This window comes from Aythya fuligula, chromosome Z (assembly GCF_009819795.1).
Source record: "Aythya fuligula isolate bAytFul2 chromosome Z, bAytFul2.pri, whole genome shotgun sequence".
Taxonomy (NCBI): domain Eukaryota; kingdom Metazoa; phylum Chordata; class Aves; order Anseriformes; family Anatidae; genus Aythya; species Aythya fuligula.
In genome coordinates, this window is record NC_045593.1 from 53,072,843 (window position 1) to 53,093,384 (window position 20,542).

The 20,542-nt window shown below is 41.3% G+C and overlaps 1 protein-coding gene across 3 annotated transcripts in view; it reads right to left on the reverse strand.

Annotated features, from left to right (window-relative positions):
- The window catches only part of FSD1L (fibronectin type III and SPRY domain containing 1 like), a 30,581-nt gene extending 10,968 nt beyond the window's left edge, over positions 1-19,613 (reverse strand). For all 3 annotated transcript variants that reach the window (XM_032205633.1, XM_032205632.1, XM_032205631.1), the window contains exons 1-8: positions 19,465-19,613; positions 15,441-15,536; positions 14,345-14,476; positions 10,005-10,106; positions 6,621-6,643; positions 4,336-4,457; positions 1,000-1,209; positions 564-662 (exon numbers count right to left, since the gene is read on the reverse strand). In XM_032205633.1, coding sequence (XP_032061524.1) covers positions 564-662; positions 1,000-1,209; positions 4,336-4,457; positions 6,621-6,643; positions 10,005-10,106; positions 14,345-14,476; positions 15,441-15,536; positions 19,465-19,479 — 799 coding nt within the window. In that variant the 5' untranslated portion in view covers positions 19,480-19,613. The remainder of the gene's footprint in view (positions 1-563; positions 663-999; positions 1,210-4,335; positions 4,458-6,620; positions 6,644-10,004; positions 10,107-14,344; positions 14,477-15,440; positions 15,537-19,464) is intronic.
- Positions 19,614-20,542: the final 929 nt, after the last annotated feature.

Consider the following 20,542-nt stretch of genomic DNA (forward strand, 5'->3'; position numbering starts at 1 on the left):
TTCAAAACAATGCCAGGATGCCCCCAGCCTCAGATCAACTGATTTCTTATACAGTGATGTAACTTTAGCAATTTGGAGCTGTTTGTTTTTTGAACATTGACCATAATTAGAATCTACAGCTACCAAGTCAAAATCTGCTTTTTAGTACCTTCCGTTTACAGAAATGTGTTACCTGTCAGATGCTACGTACCAACAGAAAACTACATGAACTGCACAGATGCCCTAAGAGTCCTACTGATGCTCAGCCACAATGTTCTTCCTCTCTCATTAACATATTGGCATGATGTAGTGGCACGTAATAGTGTCAATCCACAGTTCAAAGCAATTAACGTTAAGCTCCATTAGAAAGCTAACATATTTTTAGTATCTGAATGCTCAAAGACCTGCTTTCTGGCAATATGCTTTTTGATCTTTTATAGGTATTGTTTTCCTTTTTGCTTAGGATGCTGCTTCTATACAAGCATTGCTGAGAAGTGACTTAAATTACAAGTTCTTATATGACAGCAGGACAGTACGTGTGAGGTTTTTGCTACATTCGCGGTTAAAAGTCTTTCAGATTTTACCTTTGGTTTCCAGAGTCACAGGATCTGAGTAGTCCCCAGCCAGAGCTTTGTTGCAAGCTTGTACTCTAACCGTCACGTATTTTTTATCAAATTTCAGACCTAAAAAAGTGGGTGTTGAGAAAATTGAATTAGTACTGACAACTTTACCAGACTAGGACATTCCATATAGCTGCCTTCCACTTATTTCAATTTGCAAAAAAGCAAGCTTAAACGTATCACCATGAACTTCAGTTAATGTGTGCATTTTTACAAAACATCCAACTCCGTATATGAGGCAGAGAAGTTATTGTACAAAACACCCAAGACCAGTATGGAACAAAGCTTCATTGGTTACAGAAAAATGGGTATTCTGCAAAACTTCCAAGCATAGTAAGTTTTATCAATATCTTGTGATTCTTTTTTGAAATATTTTTTCAAGTATATAAACAACCTTTACCTGATAATGTATATACATAATCCTTAACATAGTCTATCACTTCCCAAGGCTGTTCATCCTTAACTCGAGCGAGCCCATCATAGTCAGTTTTCTTATACTCTAGAACAAAGTGATCAACTCTGCTGTCTTCTTCAGGCATTTTCCATGCTACTGTTACGCAGTTATCAGCAACCAGACATGCTGCTATATTTATCTCTGGAACTTTAGGGACTGCAGAAAGACAAGTATACAAAACAACTCAGAAGAGAACAGACTTAATATACTGTGGTCTCCTTGTATTTATAAAGAGTTCAGAAACTGTCCTTAGCCCACCAACACTCATTCTTTTTAGTGAATGGATTCCATTATCAAAGCACAATAAAAGTCTAGGCATATCATTTTTACTCAATATGCATCTTACAAAAGAAGAAAAACATTACCAACTCTACAGTTAACATTTGCATCTTAATTCCCACATTTATGTTTTGTTAGTAAGTTGGGCTGATTCTCTCCTGGAAGCGGTAACAAGTACATGCTAGAGCAACAAGGAATCATGAGCCTGCAATTATGAATGTACATTTAAATTAACGCTACAAAACTTTGTTTCTCTAGAGTCTTTCAAAGGCAAGAACAGCTGCATTCCTGCAACAGTATCTCTTGGTTTGCTTCCACCACCACAGACAATTAACAGGATAATAGTTTCCACTAGCCAGTCAGCAAGCTTTTTTTCCTCTTCAACCTTTGTCTTGAAAGAAGGGGAGAGAATTCCAATGATTCACTAAAGAAAATACTGTAGTTCTGTTTATAAACAACAGAAATTTAATTTTCATTAAATCAAAGAGCACTTCAGTCACTGGAGTATGTTTTTCAGAAGAAGGTATTTACAAAATCCCTGGTGTCCAAGTCCAAGGAACATCTTTGCTGGAGGACATGGAAACAAGATATTTTCTTGTTTGCAGTTTTTGGAAAAATGATTCAGTGTCAGAGCAATTGGATAGTTTGGCACTACAATAGAAGAAAGCAAGATCGATATCCAGACAGTTAGAATTTTCAGTTTGCAGATGAAAGGCCCAAACAATTTAAATTTGAAAATTTGATAAGGAAAACACATACATAAGAAGGTTCATACTAAATAAGTTCTTCATCCAGATACAATACTTTGTTCGTGATTGGTGTCGGATCTTAATGCTCCTATCCTGTCAAAAAGACATGCTGTGATCAGCTGACCTAGCTTGTTCCCTTATCTATCAAATACGAAGCAATGACTGACATCTGGAAACTAAAAACGCAATGGCAATTTGTGCCTAGACACTGCTAGCTAACTAGAAATATGACTGGTAATTTATTAGGCTGTATATAGTGTATCTACAAGAAAAATGGGCAAAATGAAAATTGATGCTGCTTAATCCTTAAAAGATTTGGATTAGGATTTAGATTTGGATTTACAGATGAAGGAATTTACGTCCCTGCCAGTAGTATTCTTTTCAACATATTCTTGGTATCAGTCAAGGGCAAAGTGGTTTAAATAGGAAAGAAAAATGAGTAACATACATGAAACATACACTGAGTACAGCATCTAAGTTCACTTGTATCAAACAGTAACGAAGATGCATCAATTGTGATAATGTCCTGGTTTTAGCTGGGATAGAGTTTAATTTTCTTCATGTTAGCTGGTATGGTGCTGTGTTTTGAAGATGAGAAAAATGTTGATAACACACCGATGTTTTGGTTGTTACTGAGTAGTGCTTACACAGAACCAAGGACGTCTGGCTTCTCATGCTGCCCTGCCTGTGCATAAGCTGGGGGTGCACAGAGAGCTAGGAGGGGACACAACCAGGACAGCCAACCCAAACTGTGACCAGAGGAACATTCTGTGCCATGTGGCACCATGCTAAACAAAAAACAAAAAAAAAAAAGCAGAGTTGGCCAGGGGGATGGGTTGTGTTGGCAGCTGCTCAGGGACTGGTTGCGCACACATCCGTTGCTGTGGTGAGCAGTTGCTTTGTGCATCTGTACTGGGTCTGGCTGGGATGTTAACTTTCCCGGCAGCAGCCCATACAGTGCTGTGCTCTGCACTTGTAGCTGGAACAGCAGTGTTACCACACCAGTGTTGTGTCTACTGCTGAGCAGTGCTGGCACAGCATCGGGCCTCTCTCTCACCCTCCTAGGGGGTGGGCAAAAAGTGAGAAGAGAAACATCACCAGGGCAGCTGACCTAAACCAATCCAAGGGATATTCCATACCATGTGGTGTCACACTCAGCAATAAAAGGTGGAAACAGGAAGAGGGGAGGGGTGGGCTCTCGTGGTGAAAATGTCGGTCATCCCCTGAACACTGGCTCCATACACTGAGGCCCTGCTTCAAGGACGTCATCAAGCATCGCTCATTTGTGGGTGGTAGCGAGTAATTTCTTTCCTCTGCACTTCTACACAGCCTTTACTTGTTTTGTTTTTCTCTTTTTTTCCTGTTCCCTTTTTTCCCTTTAGTTAAATTGTTCAATTAATAATAATCTTCCCTTGATAATTATTTTTCCCTTTAATTAAATTATCCCTATCTCAACCCGTGAGTTGTGCTTTCCTTTACTCCCTCCCCTCCCCTTCTGGGGAAGAGTGAGAGTGGTTGTGCTGGAGTTCAGCTGTCTAGCACAGTAAAACCACCACAGCATCACTTGTGTTGGTTTTTATATGCAGAGAGGTAGAAGGGGAGGGGGTTGTTTTGTCCCCATTCCTTATTAAACTGTCCTTATCTCAACCCACAAACTACTGCACTTTTTACCTTTTTTTTTTTTTTTTTTTTTTTTTTTTTTTTTTTTTTGAGTCTCTCCACCTTCCCACTGTGGGGAAGTAAGCAAACAGCTGTGTGGTACTGAGCTACTTGCTGGATTAAACCACAACAGAAAACACCCAAAGTTTCATTGCTCCAGTAAGATGAACACTATCCCATATTTTGGTCTGTATCACCATTCACATCAAGTGATGTACTAGCTTACAGTTCCACACACAATCTATTGCATATTACTAGGACTTTAGTGTGTCACTAAGCATCAAGCTACCAGGTACAGTCTTCAGAAACTTCAGGAAGTTTCAGGAAGTACAGGGGAACTAACAACTCGAGAAAAAAAAAAAAAAACAAACAATGCCTGGAATATTCATTCTCACCTCTGAGACTGATTTTCTGAAATGCTGCATTATGTAGAAATCAACACAATAAAAATAGAAAACTCTTTTACCCCCAAGATATTCAGCTTAACATCCAGTAAAATATTTGTCTATCAGGGTGCACAAGGGTATTATTATTTTTTTAAATGTAGTTATTTGTTGAAGTAGTAACAAATTAAAGTCACAGCACACTGTTTTACCTGGCAAAAACTTTAGAGCCTGGAGTACATGCCGTTCCAGTGTGAAGTCCACCATCAAATGGCTCATATTATCACTGATGGTTGGTTTCAGACAGATGCGAAATGCTGGACACGCTGTGATTCTAAAGTCAAGAAAGCAGAATTAGCAAGATGTATTTTGCATTAAGACCTGCAGTTACTTTCAAAAACAAGGATCAGGTAATCTGTATTTTTAATTTCAAACTTTAGTCAAAATACTGTTCTCTGAATTATTACAAAATATCCTGGTCTTTCATAACTGCTCAATGCTTAGCACAGATTCCAAAACACTTTTGCTGATGTTTTGTCTCAAAGACAATATGGTGTGATCTCCCAATGATTGCATTACTAGGCAAAGACATATTAAAAGTGACTTGAGAAAAGCTAATCATCTGTTTTAATGTGCCAGAACCTGAGTTGAAATTAAGAACTCAGATCACTTACTACCTCCAAAGTGGAATGCATTTTCTACTGTTAAGTGTTGCTCTGAAGGCATTTACAAATATCAGTGAACAACCTGGATATTCTGATTTCACACTATATTTCATAACTGAGGATGAAGAAATGTTTAGGTTGCAGACACCCAAAACTTCAGAGCATGCAGGAATTTCATCAGCCTTACAAGAGACACTGAAGCACTGCTCCCATCTCCATTTCTTAACTCAGTCCTTACTCCAGATACTCTTTGGACACTCCTGTACTACTTGGACTGGACCTCAACAAAAGGATAGCCGGTCTCTTTTCTGGTTCTTTAACAATGAAGTCATCAGGCCATGCAGCAGAATTTGAATAACTGACTGATTTGAGACAGCATACGGGTCTGTCTTCTGTTTTAAAGACTCTTAACTAGAAAGTAGTATACTCGTCACAATAGAAAGTTAACTACAAGAATTTATATCCAATTTACACTCACAGATCTGTTACATCTTTAGAATACTTAATGCATACGACTTTCTGTGAGCTACTAAGTACTTCACTAGTAGCTAATAGAGATGGTGTGCTAACTACAGTTGTATTAAAGGATGAAAAATGTTTAAGGCAGTGAAGAAAGAGAAGGAAATATGAAGCTGTGTATTAAAGATAAGCATGAAAAGAATTATAGTATTGGGAACCATGAGCCAATTATGACACTGAAACAAACATAGTAAAACAGACAAGTCAGCTGATAAGACAGAGTTGACCTTTTGAAATTCAGTATGGGCTAGTAGCAGACAGATGCCACTGCTTAGTCAGACTGTTAGAGTAGATTTCTCCTTAAGGAAGAAAAATGCTGATCAGCAGTAACAGAACACTAAGTAGTAAGCCTCAGACAGATTTTTAACTTCTGTTTCGGCACCAATCTTATACAACCAGACACAGATGGTTCAAAAGCAATAGATTACGCAGCATTTCAAGAAACCAGAAGGAATAAAAGGGCACTTTCTACATATAAAAAGTATTAAGAATCCTATCACTGCCACTATCCATCTGATTCGTTAATGACTCCAGTTCTTTACTCTTGGAAATGTGAAGATTAATTCCTCTAGCAATTACTAATTTTTCATAAAACTTCAGGGAATTTACACAAACAGACTCTTCCTTGAAAGTCTGTAAACTGAAAGCAAACCAATTTTCTCAATTGAATTGGTCAATAAGAATAGCACATGCTGGTAGCACCCTGTGAGCTGTCTTTCAAAATGCCATGCACAGCACAGCAAACTTTCTGAACCAGATTCATACAGCATAATTGACTTACGTGACAGAAAATGGCCTTCACATTTATTTTGAAACAGTGAGGTTGTTTTCAAAACAGTAGTTTGAAGACATAGTTCAAAGAAAACCCAGTAGAAACTGTGAATTCATTGACATCAGTCTAGTGATGTCAACATAGGTATTTTAACAGCTACATTCAAAAACAAAATTAGCTAGCAAAAGTCTAAGTGCAAAAAAAGTTATCACAATATAAAGGGACAGAGTCAGCTTGAAACATAATTCAATTTCTTTTAATAAAAGAACCAGAAGTTTTGCTGCTGCAGGGCTATGTTTCCCTGCATTAAAAACATCTCTTTATTAAGTTATGAAAGATCCATAGCCAGCAAGGTACAACACTGAAGGAGAAGAATAAAAGTTTTGGTTTTATTTCCTAAGTTGAGACATCATAAAGGAACACTTAGGAAAGCAGAGACAATGAATTTCATTTAAGCTGACTATGTTCCATTAAAAATAAATGTATTTTCAAGGATAAAACTAATTCAAAGAGACAAAAAAGGGTAGACTTTGTACTGTACCTATCTTTGATCCGTCTGGCAGCCTTGATGCACATCAGGGAGAAAAGAGAGAAGATAGTTAGTATTTCCATGCAAATCTCAAAGGCAATGCCATGCGAGAAGACCGAGAACAATCTCAGAGTTCTGTTGTTCAGATTTGAGATCACGATGAGTTTATCATTTGCATAAAATTCCCCAAAAGCATGTTAATAGTATTGGTTAGAACTGCAACAATGTATATCACCAGGAAACAAAATCAATCTCAAGAACCACACCAAACCAATTCCAAATTACTAAACTTCCTCTGTGTAACTTTGCCTCTTCAGATTTCTCTGAATCAATTAAATTACTCCCCATCACATTTTAAAAGAGTTCCATGAACAAGTTGTTAAAATTTAACTACTGCTACTTTCAGTTAAATCGCAAAATGCTTATTAGTGGTATTTAGCCATACCCCATTTATCTCAGATGTATATTCACAAGTAAGGAAAAAAATAGGATCAATACATTCCTTCTGAAAGTTACTGTACTACTCTGACTGTGCCTCCTAAAAGGTTCTCTCTATATGCCATTACTCCAAAACACAAAATACAGTATTGCACGGCATATAAATGATACTACTGAAGCAAATGCAAAAACAATAATGGCGTATCTTAAAGATAAACCTTAACTGATATTTGGAAATTACAAAATCCCAGTCCCTCACCAGGAGGATTTGCAAACCTAAAACAGAATGTTATTGTACAAGTTGTGATGACTTAGCTAGGTGTGTTGAGTCTGTACAGTTAACACTGCTACTAAGACAGAGTTCATCTTACCTACTTTCCCTTCCAAAAACACGACATCACTAAACCTGTAAGTCAAACAAAAGTGAACGACTTCCAAATGTTTCCATTAAATAAAAAAACACACTCTGTGAGGGGGGTTAAAAAAAAAAACACACAGATTTCCCTGCTATAAAATCAATTTTATATTTCCAAAGTGGGAAATAGAAAGAACAAATGTTTATAAAGAATTTAGCTTTAGAGGTAGCTTTGTTTCATGTAAAACAAAAAATTATCATAGGAACTACTATGTATTTTCCTACATGACAGCTGTAGACATGACTGTTACTTACAAAGCCTTCTTTGTAACCTCTACATCTTGTAGAATGTGTGATATTCAGAATTCAATGAGAAATTCTCTGCAAGACAGTCCCTGACTAGCTCCTTCAAATTTAGTTTGTTTCCAGGCCACTGACAAAGAAGGCTTATCAGCCAACCTCAGGTTGGCAGCACAGCAGTGTCAAATCACATCCTACCTCGCCACTGCACTCCCATGTGCTGTTTGGCATTCATGCTCTTTTGACCAGGTAAACTAATTCAGCGGACACAGCCATCAAAAATCTACACCAGAAAAAAAAAAATAGTTTACTCTTACGCTAGTTTCTCTTGAACTTACTGCAGGATCCAGAGAAAATGTATGCCAATAAAAGGGAGTCAGGGCTGGAGCTGCCCTTTCAGCTACATTTGGCATTCCTATTAGTAGTCCAGAAGCTTTAACGAGCTACTAGCTAAGGCAGTATTACTATGCATGATATACCTGAGACATATTTACAAGTTCAATCTAGGTGTAATTAAAGTTTAAAATCCTAGATACCAGGAGTTCAGTGAAATGGACTTTGGTATCTTAAGCCTCAGATTTAAATTTTTAAATTTAAAGAAATTTTCTTCCAGCAAACATTCAAATAACTTTGCATGGTCAGTTGAAAAAAGCATTAGAGATGATTTGTAAAACAACTTAAAATTAATCCAAAGCTGCATTCTACATAGCTCTCAAGAGGTAACACTTCTTTACACATCACTGTGGGAAGTCAGAAAGTGCAAAGAAAAACATTCAGTTTAAGAATTGTCGCTCCTCAAGGCAAATGAATCAAAGCTGACACTCAGAAAGCAACTTCCACACAAACATGTTGCCAAAAGGTACAACTGGCAGTGTAAGACAGTGGAGTAATTTGTGTCTTTGTTCCTCCAATTAAAATGCAGAAAGGCAAAAGTAATTGGTTCTTGGATTTGGTGTGACTGACCCTGCCTGCAACTAGCGTGAGGATTATTTCAGCAAAGTACATTATACAGAGACTGCTGTACCTAGTCAGTGTATATCTAGAAATATTTTATTAGTTTGTAAGTATATTCTTCTTCCAGTTAGACACATCGCCTCTAATTTAGAAATAGGCTGTAACAATGTATGCGTTATTTGTATTAGAACCTCGATGTGTGGCCCAAATCCAGCTCCTGCCTTCGGTGTTTACAAATACATTAGAAGGTATGGAGGAGTACAGGAAGAGCTGCCCTGAATTAAGTTTCATAAAATCTTTCAGATCAGCTAAAGAGTTCAGGGTTGCAAATTAAAGATCCACAGCTTGCATTAAGTTCTGCAAAACAGAAACACATCTTGTCATCTAAGAACAGCTGCAGTTAGAACACAGATGTTTTTTCAAGTGTCACGTAACAAAGGGCAAGTGACAGGACACTTGCCATGGCTTTGAGATGTGGCCATCACTCACACCAAGTTGAATTTTACAGAGATTTACTTCACCTTCACTTTCTGGGTTGACTTACCTAGCATCAATACAGATTTGGTAAACACTGACTGTTATCTGGAAGAAGGAATTTCTTTCCCTCTCCCCACACTCTACATAAGAAAATATCGATTTTGTTAGATATTGTATATATTAGCTACCATGATGGACAAATGAATACCAGCCCCACAGCTGAGCATGTAAGGTCTCAAACATTTCTACACATACAGTTTAGCATCATTAAGTAATATTGATACTAGAATTGAAAGAAGGCTGAAACAGGTTAATGTGGTTGCGTATTTATACAGGGCCTCAGTGTAGGCTCTGCTTTTTTTTTTTTCTTCCCAGCCACAGACCCTACACATCTGGAACACAGCACCAGATGTCTCAGTTGGGTCCACAATGGCCAATGCTGAAAACAGCCTGATACAGATGTTCAAGTTAACCCTATACTTCTGATTGAGTTACTAAGGCTGCAAGGAATTGCCCAGAGTTGTACAGCTATGGTGCAAGACCCTAATACTAAGTGAACTAGAACACATAAAAAACTTCAGCTTGTTCATGCAGTTCTGTGAATTCTCTCAATCATATTTGACCCTGGCCACAAATTAAACTTCTTTGAATTCCAGACCTTCATAGAATAGGTTGACAAAAGAAAATTAAAACTTAAGACTACTGACTTAACTCCTCTACAGAGCATTAACTGTGGTTTTTATATGCCTTGTAAACCTTAGAACCAGTATTCCTGTTAAGTTTGCAGGGTCCAGTTCCGTAACGCAAGGGCTGTTGCAAATTGAGCCAAATACCAACACCTGCTTAATGCATATCCATTTAATGTTCTTTACCTTTGAGAATTCCGTGGGGTTCTTAACATTCAGTATCGTTGTTGCACATTCCAGCAGCTCTTCAGAACTCTCGAGTGCACTGCTACACTGGCCAAGCTGATTCTGAAGCAAAATAAGAAAGTCAAAGTAATTTGATGTATTCACATTAAAAAAGTGATTTGCAAGCTACCAGTACTAGAGCTACACAACTTTGCTATGACTTCCTGACAACTTAGAAGTTACCTTAGCTAGTCGAGGCTATTACAACTGACATACACAGTGTTAGCAAGAACTGTGCTTGACAAGTGCATGGTGTTTCATGGCATGTCCTATAAAACCAAAAGGGAAACAGCTTAGCAGGTGGTGCATGCAGAAGCCTAACTTAAATGACAGACTTGATTTTTAAGGCCTGTTTCTCCCAAAATTAGGATATCATAAGCAATGAAATGCCTACATCCATGTATACCTCTCTTTCTACTTAAAGAAGTTTTCTTCACCAATGAATTGATACTGCCTAATGTAGAAATAACATTGAAAAAAGGAAGGATAGTTTCTCTCCTGCAAGCTTCCAAACTGGCATAAGATAATCCTAAAAAAGAACGCTACAGTATAATGTATGGGGATAAGGGAATGGGAATAGAGAAAGAAGGGAGTAAGAGAAACTCCTTTCAGGGTTAACTAAAACACTATTGCTAATAAACTATTTACAGTAAATAAAGTAGTCCACACTGAACTTCTGATATTACAAACTATGCCTATAACCCCTAAACAGAATAATTTTGAATATTCCACAGGATTCTGAACATACAAAAAAGGTCAAACAAGATGCGTATTTTAAACCTGCCAGCAGCTTTTGTATAGCTGTTCAAGATGCGTTTCAACCCACGTGATATTTATATCCTTTAGTATCTCAGAACAAATCATCAAGTAACTAATTTTCTCTAAAACACCTGGGAAAGGACTAAACAAGACTCCAAAGTAGTCACTGGCTCAAAAGCAACTAGAAGTTGCACCAACTTTGAGAACAGACAGGTCTCTCAGGCACTTCACAAATGTAACTAGTCTTGGCAAGTGTCCTGGTTTCAGTTAGAACAGAGTTGATTTTCTTCCTAGTAGCTGGTGGAATGCTGTGTTTTGGCTTGGGATGAGAAGAGTGCTGATAACACCCCGATGTTTTAATTGCTGCAGAGCAGTGCTTCCACCAAGCCAAGGACATCTCAGCTTCTTGCTCTGTCCTGCCAATGGGCAGGCTGGGGGTGCAGTAAGAGCTGGGAGGGGACAGACCCAGGACAGGCGACCCAAACTAGCCAAAGGGGTATTCCATACCGTATGGGGTCATGCTAAACAATATATAGGGGTGGCTAGCTGGGGGGAGGGGGCCGGACTGCTCGGGGTTAGGCTGGGCATCGGTCAGCGGGTGGTGAGCAATTGCATTGTGCATCACTTGTTTGTACACATTATTAGTAGTAGTACTATTATCATCATTGTATGATTATTATTGTTATTATTATTTTCCTGTCTTATTAAACTGTCTTTATCTCAACTCACGGGCTTCACTTTCCATTTCTCTCCCCCGTCCCAGAGAGGGAGGGTGAGGGTGAGTGAACGGCTGCGTGGTGTTTAGCTGCCGGCCGGGTTAAACCACGACAGCAAGTGGGGTGGATTGACCTTGGTCAGCCCCCAGGTGCCCTCAGATGCACCTCAAATTCACTGCTCAAGGATAAAATAGCAGCAGGGAATAGTTAACAGCTGTTAAAGGTTTACACACAGTTTCCAGGTAACTCCGGAAGCACGCAGTTAACGCGAGCTGTGATTCATCTAACACAGTTGCTCTCCTCTTTGGAGGATATTCAAAGCTGACAAACTTAGATATACTGCAACGCTGCCAAAATGTCCCAAGCAAACACCTCAAAGAGTAGCAAATGCCAGAGGCATTTCCAAACAGCTTTGCAGAAGTGACACAGTAACTGGGTGCTTAAATGACCAGTTCACATATACATCACTATTTGAGAACTAAAAATAAGTACTTCAGTGTCATTAAAATACACAGCCATAAAATTAAAAAAAAAAAAAAAAAAGTACTTTCAAAGCAAGGGCAAAGAAGAATTTCTGTTTTCCAGCATTAACTTCCAAGGAAATTATTTGTGAAGGACCAACCTAACAAGTAAATCCTAAGTCATTTAAACTATTATCATCGAGGTTGGACTCGATGATCTTGAGGTCTTCCAACCTAGAAATTCTGTGATATTACGCAAAGTAATTCAAGTTACAGCTTATTCTCAAAGGCATCTACCTAATCAGCTACAGAATTAGAGTATAAGCACTTCAAGGAGACAAATTAAGCAAGTCAATTCCTTTAAACAGGAATTGTAGACCTTACTGAAGCTCTTTGACTTCCTCATACATAAGTTTTCAGTTCCAAACAAAAGGTAATGGTTTGGATTGATACATTCAGCACAAGTCTTCCTCTGTTAGAGTGGTAGATTGACTGTTACGAAAAGCACTCTTGCAGTGCCTTGGTTACAGAGGAAGCTTGATCTGTCATCAAGCAGAGAAAATATCCCTTATGCCTGCAGTCAGAGAACAGCCTCAGCTGAAAGATGAGTAGAGGACTTCATGACATCAGTGATCTGCAACGTTCCGATCGTCTTCATCCGTGCCTGATTTAAATAGCAGCTCTCATGTTTAACACGGATACCAGGCAGCGATTCATGGTACTACTGTACAGCACTGATGAGCCCTCAGAATGTGGCTAAACCACACCCTGTTTGATCAAATTAGATTAACCACCAGAAAACTAACAGATATTAACAAAATTAACAGAACACTTCTCAGCAGTCAAGTCAGACAATCATAAGAGTAACTACTAAAATAATTTTCCCCTCCTGAACAATTATTTGCAAGACTAACTTCAGTTTTGCTTCACTAGAACATAAAATAATTGATACAAGCCACAGATGAAATTCTTCTATAACTTATTTAAAGAATAAGTGCTTCTCAATAAATATTTAAAATTCAGGTATTCATCGATGTGTGCAGACCTATGTCTGTTGAGATTCTTCTGAAGGACTTAAAGCAGAAATACAAAAATGGAGGCAGGAAAGTAAAACTTATATGGTGTACCCATTTTGAAATGATTTACACCACCAAGTCTATGGTATGAGGATAAAGCAAACCTTATAAGGAATCCTGTGGAATTTGTTTTAAGAAACAGTTCCTCAAGTTTCTTTAAACTGTCTGGCTAAGTGAAGGTAAATTTTCTGAATAAAAAATGGACCTGAACAGGCTTAAGAGCTGGGCCTGTGTGAACATCATGAGGTTCAACAAGACTAAGTGCAAGTGCAAGGTCCTGCATCGCAGTCAAGGCGATCCCAAGTACAAATAGAGGCTGGGCAGAGAATGGATTGGGAGCAGCCCAGAGGAGAGGGACCTGGGGGTGCTGGTTGATGAGAAGCTGAACACAAGCCAGCACTGTGCGCCTGCAGCCCAGAAAGCCAACCGTAACCTGGCTGCACCAAAAGCAGCGTGGCCAGCAGGGCTGGGGAGGTGATTGTCCCCCTCTGCTCTGCTCTCCTGAGACCCCACCTGGAGCGCTGTCAGCTCTGGGGCCCCCAGCACAAGAAGGACATGGACCTGTTAGAATGAGTCCAGAGGAGGCCACAGAGATGATGAAGGGTCTGGAGCAGCTCTCCTATGAAGACAGGCTGAAGGAGTTGGGGTTGTTCAGCCTGGAAAAGAGAAGGCTTCGGGCAGACCTTACAGCGGCCTTCCAGTACCTAAAATGGGCCTATGGGAAAGCTGGGGAGGGACGCTTGGTCAGGGGGTGTACTGATAGCACAAAGGGTAATGGCTAAAAGAGGGTAGATTTGGATTAGATATAAGGAAGAAATTCTTCACTCAGAGGGTGATGAGGCACTGGAACGAGTTACCTGAGAAGCTGTGGATGCCCCATCCCTGGAGGTACTCAACACCAGGCTGGATGGGGCTTTGGGCAACCTGGTCTGGTGGGAGAGGTCCCTGCCCATGGGAGGGGATTGGAATTAGATGGCCTTTAAGGTCCTTTCCAACCCAAACCATGCTATGATGGCAGCAAACATAACTAAGTCCTTCTCCATCTGTAAGTTATAGGTTGTACCACTTTCTATCAATACAACTATGTCCAGAACATAAACGTACTAGAGACCGTGAAGAATCCTAGAAGAGACCAGAGATGCAATTACACGAAAGAAGACATTTACCTTGTAGTTACTGTATTTCTTGCAAGACTACCATAGCCTCATTTTCAAGTTAAGACTTAAAATAGCAATTTAAAACTACATCTGAAAATTTTTGCAACTAGATAAAAGAAATTTTATAGTTACATTCAGAGCTTGAATTTTTTCAGTCCTTTCTTGCTGAATAGTGTTGGCCATACTCTCCTTCATCTCATCCAGCACTGAATGCAGAGCATCAAATTCTTTATCCAACTCATGGAACACATTAGAAGAGTTTACCTAAAAAGAGAATTGAAGACTGTTCCAATTTTTACTGGAAACCATGCAGACTAGCCTTTTAGGCAGAAAATCACATTGCTCACCCAAATACACTTTGCCAAGACCACTATATACCTTGTTATTGCTCCTCACTTTAGCAAAGAGGAGAAAACACTAAGAACAATAGATACCTCCTAAGCAGACATAACATCAGGGCACTAGCAGAAATCCATGAAAACTTCTGTGATACTCAGAAACCTGCACAGAACCAAGTTATATGGCAACTTTGTTCCATGCTAAAAGGCCTTCGTTTCCCTCTTGCAATTATATCGTAGCTACCTGATGCTTTTAAAGAGGCAGATATCCAGTTTCATATAAAATAACTTCCTGCAAAACTATAAACTGCATTTAAAGGAGATTAAAAATCTGCTGGAGTACTTCCATTTCAGCAATTAAATCGGCTCAGCTCTAACAAGAAACAACTTATTGCTTATTGACAGGCTGTAGAAAACTGAACCTAGAGCAAAATGCCCTAAAACAGATCTAACTGTTGACTTAAGCCCAATAATTTGCAACTACTAAAAAGGGAAAGAGCAAATAATTTCCCTGAAGTATCTAGATGTTCTCATTATCCAATCTGCCAAACAGATGTCTGAAAGAACAGACTACCTGTAAATAACAGGAGTTTGAGGTCACGCATCAGAAACAGATTTTCTCTTCCAAACAAATCAAACCCCCCAAAGTAGTGGTTTTTGTTTGTTTGTTTTTCCAGAAAACCAAAAACACTATACCTTTCAAATGGAGGTACCATTATACCTTCCACTTCAAAAGTAATGTGTTTTCCTATGTGGTTCCAACACAAAGTTATAGTTTAAGTTTGATTCTCATAGCCCATTCCTTATACAGTACACAACCACTTTACAGTTGACAAAACTGGAAAACTGGTCCTTTCTGAGGTACAGCCTATGAATCTTAACATAAATACCTGTACGTTTCTTATCGTTTGTTTCAGTATGTCAATAAAGTTGAAAATTTCATCCTTTTTGTTCGCTAGAGTAGAGACAATCCTTTGCAGATCCTCCTAGAATTACAAAAACAAATAAGAAGTTGCAAAAGGACATCGGTCATCATCATTTTAACACATATGGAAATTCGTAACACATGTTCTAGTTCTGGCAGATTCAACTCTTCTGACAAGAGATCACAAGATATACGTCGTTAAAAAGAGTATCAAAGATCTACGTGTTCTACCAAATTAAAGATCTTCAGTTGTTCGTTTGAGAAAATTCAAGACTTTATTCTGCAGTATACTATTTTACGTTTTGCTACCCATATTACTGAAATTCCCAAGTCATCTAATCAACCAGACCAGCTACTGTCACCACACTCTGATGATAGAATTAGTGCTGCAGAAGGTCCCTTGCTGAACGAGGCAGGTGTCGTGGTAACGGGAGACACCAAGAATGCGGAGATACTGCATGCTTTCTTTGCTTCAGTCTTTGCTTGAAGGACTCTACACCCCTGGGACTCCTCGACCCTGGAGGGAGGAGAAAGGGTCCGGGAAGTGGAGGTCTCCCCCCTTGTTGACAAGGGAGTGGTTCGGGAGCGTCTGAGTGGGCTCAACTCAGGAAGTAGGAAAGGCTGAGAGACCTGGGTCTGTTCAGCCTGAAGAAAAGAAGACTGAGAGCGGATCTCATCAATGTGTATAAATACCTGAGGTGTGGGAGACAGAGGGATTTGGCCAACCTCTTTCCAGTGGTTTGTGGGGACAGGACAAGCGGCAATGGCCACAAGATGGAGCACAGGAAGTTCCACACCAACATGAGAAAGAACTTCTTCACAGTGAGGGTGACAGAGCACTGGGACAGGCTGCCCAGGGAGGTTGTGGAGTCTCCTTCTCTGGAGATATTCAAGGCCTGTCTGGACGCCTACCTGGGCAGCCTGCTCCAAGGAACCTGCTTTGGCAGGTGGGATGGACCCAATGGTCTTTCAAGGTCCCTTCCAACCCCTTCGATTCTGTGACCTGTGGAGTACAACTAAGAGTGATTTTTAAACTTATTCCGCAAGTTGTAAAATCCTTTGGTAAACACTTTGTATTGTCCAACTGAGAACAGCCTCAAAGACAGAAGTGTACTGCTACCTGGGAAAGAGAAACAAGATTTCATATCTGTTGTATACTGCCTCCAACCACTTAAAAAGAAGTAGATTAAGCTTACAAAATACGCACTCAACATGCAAAATTGTTAGGGATATCACAACAGTTTTTTTAATTAAACAGTCTAACAAATTTAATTTTACTAAGAAGTCACTCATTCAAAGAACGCGACAAAAACAAATCAATGCTTGGTACTTAAAATTAAGTCTAATTCTACAGTTCAAGTTCTGAACAGATTGGAATACTGAACGTGTAAGTTCTAGAAACAGATCTGAATCTAAAATGCTGGATTTATGCGGCTTCTTAAGAAAATGAAGCTATCATAATTGAAATTAATCAGTTGGACTGAGTTTCAAGTTGCCAAGCTTAGCATTGTAACAGGACAACATACAGGAAATCAAGGCAGACAGGGAGCTAATAAGCACACCTCGTAAACACCTAGACTACCCAAAAGATGTCGCAGAGGTTCGTCCCCACCCCCTCCCACGAGCAATTTCTTAATAACCATTTACTACTGAGCTAGTTTGCTAAAAAGCAGAAAGGATGTTTTATTCTTTCATAGCACCCACTTAGATGTGTGACCTGCCTTACAAGGAACTTCTCCAACAGTCCTAAGGCTGTGTGTTTTTTTCCTGTTTTATTCTTCCCTTCCTCAGCATTTCTCAAAGGACTCTCTACAATGTGCTTACCATTACCCTGTCCCATTGCCTTTTTGCAGTGTCATGCTCTGTATCGAACCTCTAGCAGAGGAAAAATGCAATTCTACTGCTTTACACAGCACTTCCACAATGCATGTTGTAAAAGACACAAGGCGACTGCTAGCAATGACTGGAATTAGGACTGTAAGGAGAAGAAGCAAGGCCAGACTGGCTTCTTTCAGAAATGCTCAGTACAGTAAGCCTTTATCACTTCCTCACAGAATCTGTTCACTGTTTGGTTCAAATAGAACATATTTAAAGACACCTTTGTACACAGGCTGCCAGATGAGATGCCATCATCCAGCCAGCTGCTTCTGCCTTCAGTACTGACCAGAAGCAATTGTTTTTGCATGTCAGCCCACAGTTAAGCCTTAGATCCTATCAACATAACTGTCAATTTGGATGAACAAGAAAACTCCCAATCCTCTTTCAAGCAGGATTTTAGGGCTTACTCAGTTCTACCATGTGGAAAAAAAAAATAGTCTTCTTGTACATGGTACTGGACCATGCTTTGGGTTTTTATAGCTGTGTATGACTAAAGGAAAAGATCTGAAGAGTGCTTGTGAAGCCTTTGCACAGCCGATCTGACATACACAGCAGCAGCTCTAAGATGACTGTCAAACAAGGTTTTCACCACACCTAAAGGAAAACTGACCAGTGAGTATGGATCTTTTTCAGCCAGACACACGTTTCTCCAAACAAAAATTATACCAGGTTTGATCGAACTTGAACAAAATTAAGATGTTTTCTGCAAACACAGACGAAAGAGGCCTAAAAATACCCACCAACAGCACACAATATTTCTTTCCTGAAGGAGGCCTACAAGAAAGCATGGGAGGGACTCTTCGTCAGGGGTTGTAGGGATAGGACAAAGAGTAATGGCTTTAAACTAAAAAAAGGGTAGGTTTAAACTAGACTTTAGGAAGAAATCCTTTGCTGTGAGGGTGGTGAGGCACTGGAACAGGTTGCCCAGAGAAGCTATGGCTGCCCCATCCCTGGAAATGTTCAAGGCCAGGCTGGATGGGGCTTTGGGCACCCTGGCATCCTAGTGGGTGGCATCCCTGCCTATTGCAGGGGGTTGGAGTTGGAAGATTTTTATGGTCCCTTCCAACCCAAACCCTCCTATGATCCTATGAATTTATTGCCAGTTAGTGACAGATTAGGAAAGTGAAAAATAAAAGGGAAAAAAAAAAAAAAAAGTGAAAATTAAACTAAGGAAAAAAGGAAACACCATCCCCCCCACAGCCTGCTCCACCAGGGGCCTCTCCACAGGCCGCTGGGGAACTGCTGCTGCCTGCCTGCAGCACCTCCTGCTGCACTCACCTGGGGGGCTGCAGGGCTGCTTCCCTCACATTTTCTCACTCCTTTCTCCCACGACAGCTACTGCAGAGCATTTTCTGACTTTTCTTAAGTAACGTTATCACAGAGGCACCATCAACATCGCTGGCGGGCTCAGCTTTTGCCAGCAGCAGGCCCATTTTGGAGCCGGCTGGCACCGTCTCTATCTCACAGGAGGCCAGCTCAGGTCTTTCCTCACAGAGGCCACCCCTGCAGCCTCCCAACTACCTTGCTGCTTTAATTCAATACACCACCAACACCCAACCCACCAGAACAGAAGGCCAGCTTTCAACTGCTAGCATGTGCTTTCCAACCATTAATACCCACCGTGCTTCAGCTTTACGCCCGTCGCTTGTTGTCTGAACCTAACACCCTCTTTACAGAGAGCGGACGTGGACGTGGCACCTGCAAAGCAACGGCGTGCTGATGGGCACATGAAAGGGTATGAAAAAGGAGATGGAGCCCTGCATCATGTGGTGCCTCGCAGCCGTGCCAGGAGAGCAGCAGCCAGACCACCTCCCGCTCCCCCGGCAGCCAGCACCCGGCGCCGCACAGCACCTGTTGAGGCAGCCGGGGGGGGGGCCTCATCGAAGCCAAAAAGCACGCCAATTACAAACCAATTACACCAGTTTCGCTTCAGAAAAGCAAAATTTATTTTATTAAAAAAATAAAAAAATAAGACTTTGCTTCCCCAGCCTCTACGCATTTGATCTCCTGCACTTCTTAGACCCCCCGCCCGTGACAGGACCCCCAGAGCCCCCTCCCCTCCCCTCCCCTCCCCTCCCCGTCGCCCTGAGGGCGGTGGTGCCGGGACTCACCCTCTGCTCGCTCATGGCGACCACCGCGGCGGGGGGCGAGGCGGGAGGCTGCTCCGGGGCGTCAGGCTCCGCCACCGATGGCTCGGCCGCGGCCACGGCCGCCGCCCCCGCCTGTGCCAAGCCGAGGGCTCGGCAGGATGCCGCCCGGCCTTCTGCACATGCTCGCGGGCGGCGGCCGCCCTAGAGCCGGAGGGCGGGGAGGGGGGCGGGAGGCGGCGGCGCAGGGGCGAGGCGGCGCTGGGGACCCGGGTTCGAGACCCGCGCCCGGATCGATGGGTCCATCGCGGCCGCGGCAGGTGTGCCGCATAACAGTGCAGGAAACCTCCCTAAAGGCACTCTGGTCTCTGCGAGCCCTCTGTACCCCTATCTGCAATCCTCTGTCTGCCCCGAGGAGCCCACAGGGTGCAAGCAGGCCCCGCGGCAGGCATGGGGGCTCGGCCTCCCCTCCTTGCACACTCAAACCTGCACCCACCGCCAGCCATGGGTGAGGGGAAATACTGGAGGAGAAAGGTGTCAGGATGTATCGCTCTGGCCTCTCAGCACTGCCTCCAGGTCTCCCACAGCTACCTTACCTGGCAAGGGACAGGCCAGGCCCTGGTGGCCATTGGATCATTTATGGCACCTTCCAGCTATCCAGTATTTCCTTTCCTCCAGGCAACATCCACAACCCGTGCTAGTATTTTTCGTGGCTGCACCTGCTTGAATTGTTCCTGTGAAGATAAACCGGTTATTTTGTCCTGAGTTAATTGTTTCTGTGTTCCTAACTAATAATTTCACATGCATTGCTCTGTTAGCATTTGCCCCAGTGTTTTCCCGTCATCTTTGCTAACAGTCCACAGGCCTAAAAACTCAACAGAGAAATTCAAGGAAACATCCCTCGCTTTGTCATGCGCAGTTTCACTTTATAGGCTCATTTTATGCTTCTCACAAATGGAAATTTCATACAAAAGAACAGGAAGAAAAATCGTGGCTATCAGTGAAGACTGCCTGCTTGGGCTGACACCTCAGTCTGACAAGAAACAAGGAGTCTTACATCTGCAGGGGAAACACTTACTGCTGGTACCAGGACATTCTCCCT